This window comes from Dryobates pubescens, chromosome 26, assembly GCF_014839835.1.
Source record: "Dryobates pubescens isolate bDryPub1 chromosome 26, bDryPub1.pri, whole genome shotgun sequence".
Taxonomy (NCBI): domain Eukaryota; kingdom Metazoa; phylum Chordata; class Aves; order Piciformes; family Picidae; genus Dryobates; species Dryobates pubescens.
Genome location: NC_071637.1, coordinates 17,208,415 through 17,226,278, shown reverse-complemented (window position 1 = coordinate 17,226,278; position 17,864 = coordinate 17,208,415). Strand labels below are relative to the sequence as shown.

The following is a 17,864-nucleotide window of genomic DNA, read 5'->3' as shown; positions in this document are numbered from 1 at the left end:
TGCCCACACCAGGAGCAGGGTTCCCACGGCGGGTGCGGGTGCCGGGTGCCCAGCCCGGTGCCCAGCCCGGCGCTGGGTGTGTGTTTTGCCGTGAGGAAGTGCCAAAGCTGCAATAGCTTTAGGAAGTCAATCGCAGGGGCCGGGGGACGCCTGCGCAGTGCAGCCGCTCGGCTCCGCTCCTCTCCCGCTGCCTCTCCCTCCTCTCCCTCCGGTGCCGAGCCCGGAGGCAGCGCAGAGGCGGCGGCCGGGGGGCGGCGGGGCGGTGGCGGAGGCAGCAGCGCGGATGCCCGGCCCGTGAGTACCCCGGGATGCGGCGGGAGAGGACACACAGACACCCCACACCCCCCAGAGACTCGCCCATCGCCCCCTCCCTCTTTTCCCTTCCTCCCCACGGGCGGACCCCGTTTTCCCCACCCCTGGCATCCTCCTTTTTGCACGGTGTCCCTCTTGTCCCCGTCCGTGTGCCCCGTGCCCGTCGTCCCCCCCCGCCCCGAGCGCTGGGGTTGATGGAGAGATCGGGCTGTGTCTGTCTGTGCGTGCGTCCGTGTGTCCGGCCGCTGCCTGTCACCGGCCCCATGTGCGAGGCTGGGGGGTGGGAGGCAGTGGGATGCGCCTTGGGGACCCCGAGCAAGCGAGCAGGGAGGGTCCCCCCCCTCTCCCCGCCGCATCACCCCGGGGGAGGGCAGGGCTCCTGCGAGGAGGAGGAGGATGGAGGAGGAAGGAGGGGGGCAGCACCCTCCAGCCGCAGAGCTGGTTGCACTGGGGCTTGCCCAGCCAGGGGGGTGGGGAGCTGCAGGGAGGATTCCCCCACCTCAGAGGCCTCCCCGGCGCTCCCAGCACCCACAGGTGGGAGCCAGGGCGGTGCTGGAGCATCCGAGCAGCAGCTCAGCTGGGCAGGCTCCCTGCCAGGTGGCTCCCAGTGCAGAGGGGTGCCAGGGCTCCTCATGGAGAGCCACAGCAGTGGGCAGCCCTGGCCTGGCTGGCGGGGGCTCGGGGAGGTTGGGTGAGGTGAGGCTGATGGTGGGGCTCTGGTCCTCACCGCGTCCTCCATCGGCAGCATGGCCAAGGAGTTGGATGGCGACACCTGGCTCGGTGGTGCCCAGGACTCAGGTGTCCCCCCGTGGGGCTGTGACATCCAGGTGCCACCCAGCGCCAGGCCCCCACCGGGCAGCAGGGTGGGAGGTGGCCGCGCGGTGCCCGTGGAGCTGCTCCACGTGCGGATCGCGTCGCGGCTCTGGGCACAGAGAGGTTCCTGCGGGGAGCTCCCTCTCTCCCCACCACTTCCAGGAGGCTGCTCTGGCAGGGCTCCATGGCCCTATTTAAGAAACTAAACAAAAAGTGTTAAGTGAGTGGGAGGGATTCCCCTGCTGCCAGGGGAGCTGGCTCCCCTCTGGATGCGTCTCCAGCACCGCCGCGGACGGAGAGGCTGCTGGCGGCGCTGCCGGGCGCGCAGAGCCCGTGGGGCTGGCTGGGCTGCTGGAGACCATTTCCTCTGGGAAAACAGGTCACCCCCGTGGGCACATATTTCGGAGCATCTCCCAGGGGAAAGCTCCACATCAGATTTCCCTACAAGGATTTTCGCTCCTCCGCATCGGCCCTTCCCCACCAGTGACTCAAGCGGCTGATCAAAACAGTCGTGTTCCCCAGCGCTGCAACAGCCCCACCTCCAGCGGCGCCAGGGGGCAAGCGGGCAGCTGGTGCCACCAACCCCTCCCAGCCCGGGTGCTGGTGCCCCTTTGCAGATGGCTGCTAAGAAAAGCAAAAGAAGAAAGAAGGAGCTGGAGGCAGAGCATCAGATAAAGCAACTCCAGGCCTGAGAGGGCAAGGGAGACAAATACCTCAGCAGAGTAATTAGTGCTGAGGCTGCCCAAGGTGTGGGAGCGCAGCTCTGCCCCCTCCCAAAGTGGATCCTCTCCCATCTTGGCTTCTCTTTGGTTGTAGTCTCAGTTTTAGGCTGGACTTGGGCAGCAGCATCTTGAGTTTCCCCCCGGCTCATGCGAGGGGCAGGGAGAGCTCCAGGCTCAGCAACAGGTCCAGGGTGGCAAGGCAGTGCCAGTGCCGCTCCTCAGCGCGAGCTCAGGCTGCTGGGGGCTCCCTCTTGGCTTCCACATTTTCATCCCTGGGGTAAAATCGTTTTGCAAAGTCAGCCCAGGAGGGGTGAGAGTCACCCTCAGCACCAGCACCGCTCCCAAGTCATCCCGCAGGATGGCTTAAAGCCTTCCCTTGCAGCTCCCCTTGCCCCTCAGGCTGGTTTCTGGGGTGCCTGAGCACCTCAAAAGCAGCACAGCCACGGTGGGCATCGTCACCTCCGTGCCACACACTCGCGGGGTTGGGTGCTTCGGGCTCTTGCCTGGGACAAGGGCGGCTGCCAGGGGAGCCCTGGTGCCCGTGGCCTTCACCCAGGCTCGCTGCTGCTCAGTTCCTTCGTTGTCCCTGCACATCTCTGGGTGAATTTCACTGCAGAGGCTCTTCAGAGGAGGCTGGAGCTAAAGCCAGTGGCGAGAAACATCATCCAGAGCTGCCTCTTAGTCTGAGGGGAAGAAAAGATCCTGAGCCCCAGCACTGCTTGTTTCTGCCCCCCAGCTTGTCACAGGTGGGGTCTGCCTGGGAGCAGCACAGGATGGGGGACAAGTGTCAGACATCTTCAGTGGTGTGAGAGGGGAAGAAACCAAACTCACCAGCTCACAGGGGCTTCACCAGCCCTGCTGCAGACCGGGAAGCTCTGTGGTGGCCATCCCCACCTCTGCTCTGTCCAGCACCACAAGCACCTCCCTTTCCGTACCACCCTGCACCCACACAGCCTCCTCCCGCTCCTGTCCCCCACTCCTGGGCTCAGCCAGCCCATTTCTTTCCCCAGCTGCTTCTCCATGAGCAGCACTGGGACTGTGAGCTGCAGGAGGTCCCCAGTCCTTGCTGTGACCAGCACTGAGCCAGTGTTGTTTGCAGCAGCCAGCTCCAGCAGCAGCCTCCCCTCGCTGTCCCCAGGAGTTTCAGCACACCCAGAAGGTGCAGGGACCAGATGCTTTAAATGCAGCTGTGAAGGTGCTGCAGGAGCCACCAGCTTCTGGGGTGATCTGGAGCTGTGCTGGTCCAGGAGCCGTGGGTCGAGTCCCCTTCACAGCACCCTGGTCAGCTCAGGTGCTGCGTGGGACCTGGGACGCAGGACGTGGTTGGCTTTGGGGTAAAACTGCAGCCAAGGCAAGGTCCTGGCTCCTGCTGGGTCCAGAGCACATGGAGAGCACAGCAGCAGCTCCTGGGTTTCCACTGACCCTTGGCCCCTCTGCCAAAGCTCTCTCTGGGACCACAAAGAATAATTTCTATTTCTGTTATTTCTGGCTGGAAATCCACAGGGACCTCCCCAGCCCCTGGGGTGGAGGCAGAGGGTGATGGCTCCCCTGGGTCTGTGGGACCTCAGCCGTCTGGGATGGGGTTCCTGGGAGAGGCAGGGAGCACTCTGCTGCTGCCCTGTCCTGCAGCACCTCCTGCCTTTGGCCCTGTCCTGGAAGCAGAGATTAAGCAGGGGAGGGTGGAGCAGCACCAAGCCCAACAACAAAGTCCTTCGGGGCTCAGCTTTGACATTCATCTCAGACATGGAAAAAAGGGGGTTTCCTGACAGCAGGGCACGGCCTGGCTGGGGGGCAGAGCAAGCTGCCCTGCCAGTTCTCTAACCACTTGGAAACAGCCTCAGTTGACCTGCTGAGGGCTCTCTGCTCAGCTGGAGAGATCCACTGGGTTTGGGGGCCCAGCTTTGCCACACCACACTTGCTTGTCAGCACTTGCCTGCTCCGGAGGCAGAGATACCCTGGAGGCTCCAGAGCAGCAATGGGATGGGCGTGGGAGGAGCAGAGTCCTCGATGTCCCCATGCCTGGCTGTGGCTCTGGGTGCAGGGGACGGGCTGTGGGTGCGCTGGCAGCCCCCTTCCAGAGCTGGATTTGCTGCTGGGTTGGTCTGGGGGAGATCAGGGAGCGAAGGGGGCTGGGATTAAGGGCTTGAGTTTGCCCATCCTGCAGGCATGAGCCCAGCCGTTCGTCTGACAGAAGGCGAATGCCCGAGCAGCGCCGCAGTGCAAAGGGCAGGAGAAGAGCAAACAGCTACAGATTGGCATTAGCAGGCAGGAACCACTGAAAGGGAAGGGAAGGCTTGGAGCCAGCCCTGGAAAACAAGAGAGAAAAAAACAAGGAAGGATGCTGCCTGTGAGTCCGGGGTGGGCTTCACCCCGGGGAGGGATCTCACCAAGGGCATTTGGAGCTGGGCAGATGTGCTGCTGTGGCAGTGCTGCCAGACAAGCTTCTGTGTGCTCCAGGGGTTCAGTCGAGCCCTGCAGCACCCCAGGGGCTTGGTGAAGGGCATCACCATGAGCTGTCCCAACAGGGAGCTCACCAAGATCCCCAGCAAGGGCCACTGCAGCCATCTGAGCCCAGAGTTACTGCCATGGGCATCCAGCCACAGCCAGGCTGCTGCTGTCCCATCCATCTCCAGCTGGAGCTGGGGCTGCCTGGCACTGCTCAGGGCCAGGGGCCACCTCTGTGGCACAGGGCCCACGCAGGGTGACGATGCTTCCTTCCTCCCTGTGCTGCCAGCTCCTCCCCAGGGATGGCCAAGCTGAACCCTGCTGCCTTTCTTCCCCTTTGGTTGGGTTTTACATAACTGCTGTGGCTGGTCTTGGAGGACAGGAGTTGCTCACAGGGCTTCCCATTGCTTGGCACAGCTGGGGCAGGGCATTGCTGCTGCCCTGATGCTGGTGAGGCTGCTGTGACCACAGCACCAGGGCCACCTATGTCCCTTGGGATGCTCTGGGGCTGGGGCAGGGCATCAGGTCACCTCATCAGCCTTTCCCTGGGTCTGGCCTGCAGGACAGACTCCTGCAGGGCTCTTTCCTCAGTTCCTCACTGTTTTAACACAGGCCCAAGGTCTGATGTGGGAGGAAGTGTAAGCAAAAGCTTGGCTCTGCAGGCTGTGGTCCCAGGCCCTGTGGTGGCACTGGGTCTGGGGGACATCCCAGCTTGGGGTGCTCACAGTGATGCATTCTGCCTGGATTCAGACCCCAGAAGGCATTCATCAGGACTGGCAGCATGCAGGCAGCAGGACCTGGTGCTGCCCAAGCCAATAAACTGGTGGGCAAACACCTCCAGGGTGCAGCATTTGGGGGCTGGCCCCAGCCCTCATGCTGGTGTGGCCCCAGCCTGGCCAGTCCCACTGCTGGTTGAGCTGGCTGCCAGGCTCAGCCCTACCCTGCCCACATCAATGCCACTCAGGGCCATGCTCTGGGCAGGGAGTGTGGCTGGAGAGCAGGGCCAGACCTGTCCCTGGCACAGCCAGAGCCAGCTCCCAGCCAGGCAGGCTCCCAAAGCTCCTCCCTGTGGCCAGGCAGCTGCAGGGGTTGGGGCTGGGCAGCTGCCAGGCACATCGGGGAGCAGCCAGAGCTGCAGGAAGGGAGCCCCCTGAGACTGATTCCCAGGGTCCCTCCTCTTCTTCCTCACTCCAGGCTGATTCTCTGTCTGGTTTCTTGTTTCCTTGGGAGGGGAATTCCTCATCTTCTCCTCAGTGCTGCCAGCATCCCCACTCTCCACAGTCACCGATTCCTAGAGCCAGATTGGGTTGGGTTGGGTTGGGTTGGAAGGGACCTTAGAGCTCAGCCATGTGCAGGAGACACCTCCCACCAGCCCAGGTTGCTCAAGGCCTCATCCAGCCTCCTTGAACACCTCCACAACCCATTCCTGTGCCTCACCACCCTGACTGTGGTGATTAAAAACGACCACTGCTTAATTGACCTCCTCTGTGATGTGATATCCACGGTGTGCAGCAGGATGGGGATGAGCAGGTCAGGACCACTGGGATGAGGAGCACCCCCCCCAGCTCAGCTCTCACCCCCGTGCCCTATCCCTCCCTTTCCTCTTCCCTCCCATCAGCTGCTGGGCTCCTTCCATGTGGCTCAGCCCCTGCTGGGTATTGATTTCTGTGATCTCTCTTCTCCCTTCACATGGATCATTAGCAGATGCTTCACAGGAGTCTGCCTTAACGATGCTGTGATACCTCCACTAATAGAAACCTAATTGTCAGGGCTTGCCTTATTAAATCCCCCAGCTGATTGTGGGGTGCTATTTCTGTGCTGTCAAATAATTAACTCCCAGCTCAGTGCAAAAGGCAGGGCTGGAGGGGCAGGTGCTGGCAGTGCTGTGCCCATGGTGCCAGCCAGCAGCTCATGGTGACCACCATTTGAACCAGGACAGAGCTGTGGGTCTGCTTCTCCTCTTCCTTGCAGGCTCTGGAGAGGTTCATGTGGTCCTTCCTGGAGGGTTGGTGGTGGGAGCTGGCTGGGAGGAGGCTTGGTGTGAAATGCACCGAGGAGAGGGACAGGGAGTGCAGATGGATGATCCAGAGAACAATCATAGGATGGTAGAGGTGGGAGGGGACCTCCGGTGACCATTGAGGCCAAGCCCCCTGCCAGAGCAGGGTCACCTGGAGGGGGTCACACAGGAATGCATCCAGATGGAGACTCCACAGCCTCTCTGGGCAGCCTGCTCAGGGCTCTGGCAGCTTCACAGGCAGAACTTCCTCCTCATGTCGAGGTGGATCTCCCTGGGTTCCAGTTTGTGCCCATGGCCTTGTGTCCTATCCCAGGGCACCGCTGAACAGAGCCTGGCCCCTTCTTCCCCCCCCCCATGTTTAGAGACAGTCAAGAGAGCCTCTCTCAGGCTGCTCTCATCCTCCTCAGCATCTTCCTCATCCCAGCAGGAGAGCTGGAGGGCCTGAGGAGGTATTGGGACACACTGCAGCATCTCCCAGTTCCCTGGACCAGGACCAGGCTTCCCAGGTGACAGGAAAATCACTGCTGGGCAGAGAGTCTCCCCCAGAGGCATCTGCTTGGCACCGCCACGTGCAGGGGCACAGCTGTGCCATTATCAGCTCCCTTCCCTTGGCCTGGTGGCAAGGACACGGCTGGGTACAGCCACGTGGGCATCACCACCCCCTCGTCCTGGTGGGACCCTTGGAACCTGCCCGGTGCCCAGGACCGCTGGCACCTCCGTGCTGGGCGCGCCGGGCCGAGCCCAGCCCCTTCCCCGCAGCGTCGCGGGGGGCCGGGGGGGTCAGCGCTCACCTCTTTGGTCTTTTTCTAGCAGATTGCTGAAAGGAGGTGGAAAAGCCAGGGCTAAAAATAGCTCCTAAAACTTCCTGCGCAGCGGCAGGTGGCTGGGGCAGGCTGCGGGGGCGGCCGGCAGCTGCGGGGCTCGGCGGCGCTGCCTGCCCGCGGGGTAACCCCAGCAGCCGGGGTGCCAGGGGGGTGCCAGCCCCCCAGCACCCCCACCCGCCCCGGCTGCCTGCGGGGCCGGCCCGTGGCTGCTGGCGCCCAGGGGCTGGTTTCAGCCGAATTTGGCAGAGGTCGGAGGTGCTGGCCGCTGCCGGGAGAAGGGCAGGGAGGAGGCTGGGAGCTGGAGGCTGGGCGCTGGAGGCTGGGCTGAGCCCGTGCGAGGCGCTGGAGCGTCCGGCAGCGAGGAGCAGGGTGCCCAGCGCTGCCCGGGCCGGCCCAGCGGGGCTGGGCTCGCAGCTGCTGGGCTTTGGCGCTCCTCTGAGGCATGGAGAGAGGCCAAATCCTGTGCAGCTCCCCAAGGGGCTCAGCTGTGCTGGGGAGGGTCCCTCCAGGGGTGCCCGTGGGGGGTCTGTGGGGAGCAGCAAAGCTGCCCTCCCCGTCCTGAGCCATAAACCACGGGGGGAAGGTCCTTCCTGGAGTGCAGAGCTTGCCCCATGGCTGGGCAGTGAAAACATCCTCCGTGCTGGGGTTGCCCCGAGGCTGGCAAGCTGGGGGTGCTGGGTGCTGCCCATGGGAGCCAGGAAAAGCAGCTAAGTGGAGGAGGTTCAGGTGAGTGGAAGCAGGGTGGTGCGGGGAGCCTGCGAGGAGAGCGCAGCTGGAGGGCCGGGTGCCAGCGGGAGGGAGGTGCCAGAGCAGAGGGTGACTTTGGGGTACCCTGGGGGGAGGGTGCCATCCAGATGGAGTGGAGTTGGGGACAGCAGCAGCTTGGCCGTAGAGGGGGGTTGGGTGTTGGGAAGGGAGGAGATAAGAGCTCAGTGTCCCCCGGGAAGGAGAGGGAAGCAGCGGTGCCAAGCGGGGTGCTGGGCCAGGCTGATAAGGGCCACGTGCCATGACCGGGCACCAGCCCAGCCTGGCAGCCCCAGGGGAGCATGCAGGGGGTGCTGCCATCCCCTCCCCCCCGCCTCCTCCTTCTCCCCTTTTCTACCTGCCCAAGCCAGGGGGCAGCTGCCGGCAAAGACCACAAAGCAGTTAGGGTCTCTGGTGCGCTGCCAGGGCTGGGTAGCCCCTGCCCAGCACAGTGCCAGGGGGAATGGAGGTGCCAGGGGCTGGGGCTGCTCCTGCTCCTCTCTGCTGCTTTGTTTGGGTTTTTTTTTACTTTTCCTGAAGAGAAAAAAACAAAACCAAACCACTTTGTTGGTGACTCAGCCCCGGCCGGGGGAGCCAGGCCTGGCACATCACAGCCACCCTGCTGCCGGCAGGCTCTGACTCAGCCCACCCCCGGGCACCGGGCACCGGCCCCTGCCCTCGCCGCTCACCTCGCTGCCGCCGTCCTCACCGCCAGCAGCGCTGGAGCCCCGGGCACGCCTGGGCACAGTCAGAGCGGCCTCAGCCGGCTGCCAGGGACCGCCCTGGGCACCGATCCCGCCTGCCATCCCTCAGGGTTCCTTGGCCGCGGGAGGGGTCTGCTGCTGGTGTGCCCAGGTTACCTCCGAGGTGCCTGGCACCCAGCTGGTGCCCGCCCTTGCCAGGAAGCTCTGCTGGGCTGCTCCCGCGGCGCCGGGAGCCAGCAGAGCCGAGCAGGGGGGGAAGCAGGAGGGTGCCGGGGCTTGGCTGCCCGCGGGGCTGGCTGTGCCCCACTGCATGCCCATGGGGGTGCCAGCCCCGGGCAGAGTGGCGAGGACACAGCTGGGGCTTTCCCAAAAAAGGTCTGAACTCTGGGGGTGAGTTTGCCACTTCCCTCGCCACTCCCTTTCCTGTCAGAGGATGTGCAGCCACTTTGCTTTCCTCTCTCTGCTCTTCTCTCCCTCTCCCTGCCCTCAGAGCCGGCAGCCCTGGCGATGCCAAGCACCCCCTGAGCCGGCCGGGGTCACCCTGGCTGGCACCTGGCGCCGCTGCCACACCATGGCCTGGCCGCAGGTAGGGACACGCCACCGGCTCCCCTCCCCCCCCCCGGGCCTCCCCCCAGGCAGGAGGGGACGCTGGAGGCTGTGCCAGGGATGCTCCCACGCGGGGGCTGTGCCCTGCTCTGCAGAGGCGGCTGGAGAGGGATGCCAGGCTGCTGGGGGCATCGTGCCCAGCCCAGGGCGATGGGGGGCAGGGAGGGGTGTCAGACCTGTGCCCAGTGTTTGCCATCGCCTTGGCTGTTGCTGTGTGGGCACCCCGATGCCGCAGCTCCCACTGCAGCTGGCACAGGGAGATTTTGATGACTGCTTTGCCTGGGGTGAGCTGGGCACAGGGTGGTACACGTGAGGCAGCTGGGCCCCAGTGCCCCAGCAAGGAGCAGCCCGGTGGGAGGGGAAGAGTTCCCTTCAAAAGCCATTTTGGGGAGTCCCCATCTGGTCCAGTTGTGGGGTGAGGGAGTCCCCCTCCATCCAGGGAGAGGACAGGGCAGTGCCAGGCTCAGTGGGGCTGTCATGGGCACGTGAGCTGGCATGGCCTGGGGACACCCAGCGCACAGGCTGGGCTGGGGAGCTGGTGGGGTTTGGGTGATGGCAGCTTTGGGGCTGTCTCTGCTCTCTGCTGGGCAAATGTCTCCTTTCTGTCATCCTTCCTCTTTTCACAGCCTCACACGTGTGCCCTCTTCCCTCCACTGCTCACAGCCTCTGCTGCCCCTGGGCACTTCCTCATCCACTGGCACCAGTGCCCGGCTGGAAAGAGCCCCATGGCACATGGCCCCACTGGTGTGGTGGTCTGGGGGGGGGGGCTCTGTGGGCATTAAGGGATGCAGAGGGGTGGAATGGGCCCTGCAAATCCAGAGCCTGCTGGCAGTGCCCTTAAGTGCCAGTCTGGACTGGGCTGGCATGGCCTCTCAGTGTCAGTCTGGAGCCTGCTGGGCTTTGCTCTCTGCTGCCAGTCTGGGTCGTGCTGGCACTGTCTGTGGTGGCAATCTGGAGCACAGCAGCGTTGCCCCTGAGTGCCATGGTGCCCTCTGCAGCCCCACATCTCCCCCTGTGCTCTTGGTGCCACTGAGGTGAGCCTGGGGTGGCTTCCAGAGGGAGCTGATCCTGGTTGGTGCTGAGTGCATCCCTTGGGGATGGGATGCCCCTTGCTGGGTGCCACTCCTTCCCCAGCCTCTCCAGGGAGCTTGGGCTCAGCCCCTTTGGGATCTGCTCTGGCCAAGCTCAAGCACCAGCAGCAGCAGTGATGCCGCCCCAGGCTGTCCCCACATCCCCTCCCCTGGCCACCCCACACCCTCCTGCCCACACCCCACAGGCTGCTTTGCTTTGGGGTGGGCTGGGAGGGAGCAGGGTGTTCCCAAGCTGCACCTTCTCCTCCTGCTCATCCCATTCCCAAAGCCTCAGCACTGCCTGCTGCCACTGGTGCCAGGAGCCAGGCCCTGGGCACGGGGGGCGTGGGTGTGGCACCGTGGGACAGGCTGCCTTGGCAGCAGGATGCCACCAGGGGTGGGCAGGGGGAAGCGTGGACACGGGGAGCAGGAGATGCTTGGACCCAGGGAAGGAGGGGAAAGGGGGGAAAGTGGGGGGTTAGGTGGACCTGAGGGCAGCGAGGCGCAGGAGGGGGCAGAGCCTGCTGCCCAGCTGGGTGACAAGGTCACAGCCACCCTGCCAGGGCTATAAATAGGAACAACTGGGAGCCAGAGGCAGACTCTCTCCTTTTTCGTTGCTGCAGGAGCGATGGCAGCCAGCAGGAGGGTTTGCCAGGGCCTGGGCAAGCAGCTCCTGGGAGGTGCTGCCAGGCTATGGCAGTGCTGGGGATGGGGGCACTTCACCCGGGGGGACAGCCCAGTGCCCAGCTGGGACTGGCACCCCAGCCCCATCCTGCTTGCTGAGTCTGTGTGGGGACTCAGGCCTGAGGTGAGGAGAGCTGGAGCAGCTCCAGACCTCGAGCTGTGCCAGGGGAGGGTCAGGTTGGGTACTAGGAAGAATTTCTTCTCAGAAGGGGCTCTCAAGGCCTGGCACAGGCTGCCCAGGGAGTAGCCATCTCTGGAAGTGGCTGTGGGGCTGAGGGCCGTGGGTGAGTGGCAGTGGCTTAGCAGTGGTGGGGGGTGAGCTCCAGGGGAGCAGTTGGGCTTGGTGATCTCAAAGGTCTCTCCCAACCTCACCAGTTCTATGGCTCTGTGATTCTAAGGCAGGGATGCTGGGGCTGAGGGGGGTGGGGGGCTGGGGGCTGTTCCTGCCTGTTGTCCCCACTCCTATCCCTCCCTTCTGGCAGAGGAAGGGTCATGATTGCTGCCACCCACCCTCAGCAGGGCACAGGGAGACAGAGCTGGCTGTGACCACATCCTGGGCACCATCCTGGCACCACTCCTGCCCAGGAGCATCCCAGCTCGAGGCTGGGGCAGGCAGGCAGCAGGGACAGGACTGGGCCTGGGGGAAGCTCTGGTTCAGTGCTGGGAGCTGTGACAGCTTCCCCCTCCTGCCCTGTTCCCTTCCACTCACATGATGGTGTGAGCAGCTCTGACTTCCCCATCCTGGCCCAAAGCCACCACTGGGGTCTGGCTGAGCTTCCTCATGGCTCAGGGTGCACAGGGCTGGTGCTGGCACCCCCACCCTGCCTGGTCCCACTGCTGCCAAGGTGTGGGAGGGGGTCCTGGGGCCCTTCTGAGGAGCTGCTGAAGGACCTGGGGTTGTTCACGCTGGAGCAAAGGAGGCTGAGGGGAGAGCTTCTGGCTCTCTACAGCTCCCTGAGAGGAGGCTGGAGCCAGGTGGGGTTGGGCTCTTCTCCCATAGCACAAGAGGAAATGGCCTCAAGGTTGGACATGAGGAACAATTTCTTCCCCTTGAGGGCTGTCAAAGCCTGGCCCAGGCTGCCCAGGGCAGTGGTGGGGTCCCCATCCCTGGAGGGGTTTCAGAGCTGTGGAGCTGTGGTGCTGCTGCCTGGGCAGGTGGTGGAGTCAGTGTCCCTGGAGGTGTTTAAGAGGAGCCTGGGTGAGGCACTCAGTGCCATGGTCTGGTTGGTTAGGGCTGGGTGATCAGCTGGATTTGATGGTCTTGGAGGTCTCTTCCAAGCTGGTCGATTCTGTGAGGGCCTTGGGTTGGTGGTGCCCTGGCAGTGCTGGATTTGATGATCTCAAGGTCTCTCCCACCTCAAACCATTCTGTGATGCTAAGCTTGGGGCTGGCAGTGTCCACCACCCCGGTTCCCCTTTGCTTCTCACCCCCTCTTCTCTCACCTCCTGTCCCCCTGCCCTGCCCCTTGCAGGAGGCTCTCCCAGGCATGGAGCCTCTCAGAGCTGGGCTCTGGCTGTGGGGCTGACAGGGCTCTGCTGCTCTCCCTCCCCACAGGCTCCATCCAGGAGGTGGCAGGGACCTTAGCCGGGGGGTCTGGGCACGGCTCACCCGCGGGCTGGCAGCAGTGGAGAGCAGCAGAGGAACCCCCAGGGCACCTCCCACCCCCTCCCACCGTGTATGAGGCTGGGACGCAGGTGAGCTGGGCACCACCTGGGGCTGGCTGGGGCCAGGCTGGCGAAGGGGAGCCGAGAGCGAGCCACAGAAGTCTCTGCCCAAGGGGTCCCTGGTTGAGCCGCGGGTGGGGGCTGCTCCGCAGCGTCCTGCTCACCCGCTCCCTGCTCCTCCTGCCCTCAGCACGCAGGACCCGCGGCCGCAGAGACCTCCCTTCCGATGTCCCGGCATGAGACTTCTCCGACCACAGTGCCACCTGCCAGCAACCAGCGCCCCAACGCCTGCTGCTTCTGCTGGTGCTGCTGCTGCAGCTGCTCCTGGTACGTCCCAGCCCCCCAGCCCCCAGCCCAGGGCTCCCCCGCGGCTGCTGAGCGCCCCCCACCTACCCCCGCTCCCATCTGCCCAGGAGGCAAAGGTCCCAGGAGCAAGGGAGGTGCCCACCTTTGTCCTTGCCTTGTGCAGCACCAAGTCGCTCGTGGTGCACCCCACCACCTCCCCAGCCGACCTGAGCCCCCCCGGGGCTGCTGAGCAGCACACCCCCCCGGCTGCCCTGGAGTCAGGGCTCCCATGAGCAAGAGAGATGCCCACATGCTGCTGCTCCCCCCGCTGCATGCAGCACCTGCATCTTGGACAGGGCTGCTGCTGGTTTAAGGGAGCTGGGGTCCCGCAGCAGCCCCCATCCCCGGGTGCTCCCCAGCTCCCCCAGCTCGTGATGCCCAAGGGCAGTGGGTGGGTGCTGGAGGGTGGCTGGGATGGAGCTGGCCCTGAGCCAAGCCTCTGGGCCACCTGTGTGCTTGTGTTGGGTGGGAGCTGAGAGCAGGAGAGGAAGGGGCAGGATGGAGCAGAGGGACACCTGCAGTGCCAGGATGTGATCTCCCTGCTGGGGAGCCCAAGCTGGGCCCTGGTGCACCATAGCCAAACCTGAAATACACAGAGCAGAAAGTGGGAGGTGGTTGGGAGCCCATGGGAGTCCTCCTGGGCAGCCCTGCCCTGGAGCACTGGCTGCAGAGTCCAGCCCTGGCCTCCCAGTGCTGCCCAAAGCCAAGGATGGGAGCAGCTGCTTGCCTGGGGCTGTCTCCCATCCTCCCTGGGGATCCCCAGCTCCTTACCCTCTGGACAGCCCAGGGCCTGCCTGCTCTCCTCCATCCTCACCCTTGGCCCACTCTGAGACTGCTGATGGCTTCAGGCTCTGCAGCAGCTTTGGGCTTCGCAGCCACTGAGTGCTGAGCTTGAGGCGCAGCAGAAGATGGAGCAGACCCTCAGCACATCCTCAGCCCTGTGCAAGCCCCCACTGAGTCCCTGGGCCCCCATTCTGCCTGTTCCCATCTCATCTCCTCACATCTGCAGGGCACTGAGGGTGGCATTTCGCAGCCTGCCTCAAACATCTTCCTCCTGGATGCTGCCCAGGGCTTGGTGGCGTTTGGCCACGGCCAGGGTCACCCTTCCCTGTGTCCCTCCTCCATCTCTGCAGGAGCCAGGAGGGAAGTGCCTCCTGCAGCCCACTGCTGGAGCAAGCAGTGCCCAGTGCCAGCCACCCTGGGGCTGGCAGGCAGCGAGCCCTGGGGCTGGTGTGGGCAGGGAGGTGCCCACAGGCTCGCCCACGCTGCCAGGGGGCAGAAGTTGGCACCGTTGGCCGGGGTGGTGTCGCAAGCAGGAAGCTGCGGTCGCGGCCGGGCACCGAACTTCTAGGGCCTGAGGGAAGTTGGCTGGAGGCTGCTCTGCCCTTGCACTGCCAGCACCCCTGGGCATGGGGGGACAAGGGACACTGGCACCCCTCAGCCCTGGCATTGCCACCCTGGGCTTGGCCTCCAGGCTGCACCAGTGCTGGCTGCAGGGTCCAGCCCTTCCCACTTCCCCATCTGCCCTGGCCGGCAGCTGCCTGGGGCTGCCCCCAGCTGCAGATGGTGACCTCTCTGGAGGTGTTCCTGTGGGGGCTCTACTTTGGCAGGGGGGTTGGGCCCCCCAACCTCCAGAGGTCCCTTCCAGCCCCCCCCCCATCCTATGATTCTGTGGCACAGGGGCCAAGTCCTCCATGGTGCTGAGCTCCAATGGTTGCAGCCCTGGGCCTGCATCCTCCCCTGTTTGTTTGTTTACTTGTTGGTGTTGGTTTGTGGTGGTTCACTGTGGGTTTGCCAGCATGGGTCACACCAGCACTGACCTCTGCCAGCTGTGGCCACGCTGGCTTAGGCCTGGCACACATCCTGGGTGGTGGAGCAGGGCCACAGCAGTGCCCAAGGGCAGGAAACCCTTGCATGGTGACAGCAAAGTTGCACAAGGAGCCAGGGTGCTGCTGGGGAGGATCTGGGTGTGGGGGGGTACTGGTACCCACTGAGGAGATTCAGTAGCCAGGGCTGGTCAGGGGGTCAAGGTGGGGGTCTGGGTGCACCCCCAACGCCCCTGACTACCTTTCTGTGTCCCTGTCAGGAACGAGGACCGGGAGCGAGCGTGGAGGGCGTCCCGGGAGACCAAACTGGAGACCATCCCAAACTGTGAAGCGTGGTGAGTGCCAGAGCAGCACCTCAGGGGGGGCACAGCATGGCATGGCACCCACTGCCACCTCCCATGGCACTCAGCCCCGCAGCCTGCCTGCTGCTGCACGCACACTGAGGAGGATTGGGGTGCCAGGACTCGGGGAGGGTGGTCCTGGAGCTGCTTCCAGCGGTTTCTGCTCCGTTCCCAGCAAGAAATGGGAAGCCTGGAGCCATGGGCTGCAGCCCCCTGTGCCCCCCTGGGCTCCCTGCCAAGGGAAACCGAGGCACACAGGGACCTCAGCAGCTTTCAGGCCACGTCCCAGGGGCAGAGCCTCATCCTGCAGGCACCCAGCACCCACTCCCGGGGGGACAGGCGTGACCCAGCCGCGGGTGCCCTGTGCGGTGCCTGGCACAGCAGGGCCAGGGGGCAGAGGTGGCGCCCCCCCCGGGCCACCTGCTGCCGTGTCGCAGCGGCCTCCTGGCGCAGCGCTCGGTGCCGACAGGCAGCCTAACCCCTGCTCTCCCTGCCGGGCCGGGCAGCAGCAAGCCCACGCCGGAGGAGGCGCGCGGCTGGGCGCAGTCCTTCGAGAAGCTGATGAAGAGCCCGGCCGGGCGCAACGTCTTCCGGGAGTTCTTGAGGACTGAGTACAGCGAGGAGAACATGCTCTTCTGGCTGGCCTGTGAGGAGCTGAAGGCAGAGTGCAACAAGCACACCATTGATGAGAAGGCCAGGGTCATCTACGAGGACTACATCTCCATCCTCTCGCCCAAGGAGGTAGGCGGCACAGCCCCCGGGGCCACCGACCTAACAGCAGCACCCTGCCCGCGGGGGCCGGCTCCTGGGGCTCTCAGCAGGGGTTTGGGCTAAAAATGGGGCTGGGGGGATGTGTTTTTAGAGAGAGAGATGCAGTGGCTTGTCAGAGGTTGGGTGGGTGAGGAGCAGTTTGGCAGGGCAACGGCTGTGCCTCGGGGGAGAAGTGCTGGGGAGGGCATCGCGGAGGCCCTGGGATGCAGCAGGGCTCTGGCTGGTGCTGGAGGGCCATGGGTTGTACTGCAGGGCCACAGGTTGTGCTGGAGGGCCATGGGTTGTGCTGCAGGGCCATGGGTTTGTGCATGGATCATGCAGCAGGGCCATGGGTCATGCAGCAGGGCCGTGGGTCATGCAGCAGGGCCGTGGGTCATGCAGCAGGGCTGTGGATCATGCAGCAGGGCCGTGGGTCATGCAGCAGGGCCATGGGTCATGCAGCAGGGCTGTGGGTCATGCAGCAGGGCTGTGGGTCATGCAGCAGGGCTGTGGGTCATGCAGCAGGGCCGTGGGTCATGCAGCAGGGCTGTGGATCATGCAGCAGGGCCGTGGGTCATGCAGCAGGGCCATGGGTCATGCAGCAGGGCTGTGGATCATGCAGCAGGGCTGTGGGTCATGCAGCAGGGCCGTGGGTCATGCAGCAGGGCCGTGGGTCATGCAGCAGGGCCGTGGGTTGTGCTGCAGGACCAAAGCCTCAGGAGGGCACCAGTGGGCTGGAGATGCTGCATCTCAGCTTGCATGCTGGAAGTGCCCAAAGCTATCACTGTGTGCCCAGCAAAGGGGCACAGGGAGGCCTCGTGGGGCAGCCAGTCACGAGTGGTGCTCCCCAGGGCTCAGCACCGGGGCCAGTTCTGTTCACTGCCTTTATCAATGGTCTGCATTGATTCAGGCTGGATACATGCAGTGAGTTTGCAGGAACACCGAGTTGGGTGGAAGTGATCTGCTGGAGGGTAGGAAAGCTCTGGAGAGGGAGCTGACCAGGCTGGGTCCATGGGCTGAGGGCAATGTGGGGAAGTTCCACTAGGCTAAGGGAGCTCTCTACAGCTCCCTGAAAGGAGGCTGGAGCCAGTTGGGGGTTGGGATCTCCTAAGGAACAAGAGACAGGACAAGAGGGAATGCCATCAAGTTGCCCCAGGGGAAGTTTAGGTTGGCCAGGAGGAACAATTTGTTCCCCTTGAGGGCTGTCCAGGCCTGGCCCAGGCTGCCCAGGGCAGTGGTGCAGTCCCCACCCCTGGAGGGGTCTCAAAGCTGTGGAGCTGTGGTGCTGAGGGCCATGGGCTGGTGGTGCCCTGGCAGCGCTGGGGTAAGGGTTGGACTCCATGACCTTGAAGGTCGCTGCCAACCTCAACGGAGGGGCTGGCAGCGGGTGCTGGGCTGGGGCGCGGCGGGAGGTGCGGAGCCGCGGCCAGCACCGAGCCTGTCCGTGCCCGCAGGTGAGCCTGGACTCGCGGGTGCGGGAGGTGATCAACCGCCGGATGCAGGAGCCCTCCTCGCACACCTTCGACGACGCGCAGCTGCAGATCTACACGCTGATGCACAGAGACTCCTACCCCCGCTTCCTGAACTCTGCCATCTACAAGTCCCTGCTCCACAGCCTCTCCCGCTCCTCCTCCGAGTCCTAAGGGCGGCGGGCGGCGGGCGGCGGGCGGCGGGCGGCGGGCGGCGGGCGGCGGGCGGGGGCTGGGCGCGGGGCGGCGCCGGGAGCCTGCTGCCCTCCCCGCCGGCCCCGCTCGGCTTTTTAGCTTTTTACCTAGGGGCAGCAGGGCAGCGGCTGGGCCACCCCCCAGGACTGTCCCCGGGGCTGGTGCCGCCCAGGGCAGCGCTCCAGGCCGGCTCTTAACTACTGAACCCCTGCCCCGTGCGGGGGAGCGCCCGGAGCCCGGCTCCCCCCGCACCCCCTTCTTGAAGAGGTCACTTTAGCCCTTCTCCACCACACCTGGGGACGTGGCATCGTCCCCATGTCCCCCCTCAGCCCC

At 64.7% G+C, this 17,864-nt stretch overlaps 1 protein-coding gene across 2 annotated transcripts; it reads left to right on the top strand.

Moving 5' to 3' along the window:
* The first annotated feature begins 201 nt into the window (after window positions 1-201).
* On the top strand, window positions 202-17,521 carry RGS19 (regulator of G protein signaling 19). 2 transcript variants are annotated; one of them, XM_054173539.1, is made up of 6 exons: window positions 202-294; window positions 12,496-12,635; window positions 12,796-12,932; window positions 15,037-15,111; window positions 15,624-15,858; window positions 17,322-17,521. In XM_054173539.1, the coding sequence occupies exons 3-6, from the start codon at window positions 12,832-12,834 to the stop codon at window positions 17,508-17,510; spliced, it is 600 nt and encodes a 199-aa protein (XP_054029514.1). In that variant the 5' UTR covers window positions 202-294; window positions 12,496-12,635; window positions 12,796-12,831; the 3' UTR covers window positions 17,511-17,521. The 2 variants fall into 2 exon arrangements, with proteins under 2 accessions (XP_054029514.1, XP_054029515.1); XM_054173540.1 differs by lacking the exon at window positions 12,496-12,635 and having other exon boundaries at window positions 232-294.
* The last annotated feature ends 343 nt before the right edge of the window (window positions 17,522-17,864 follow it).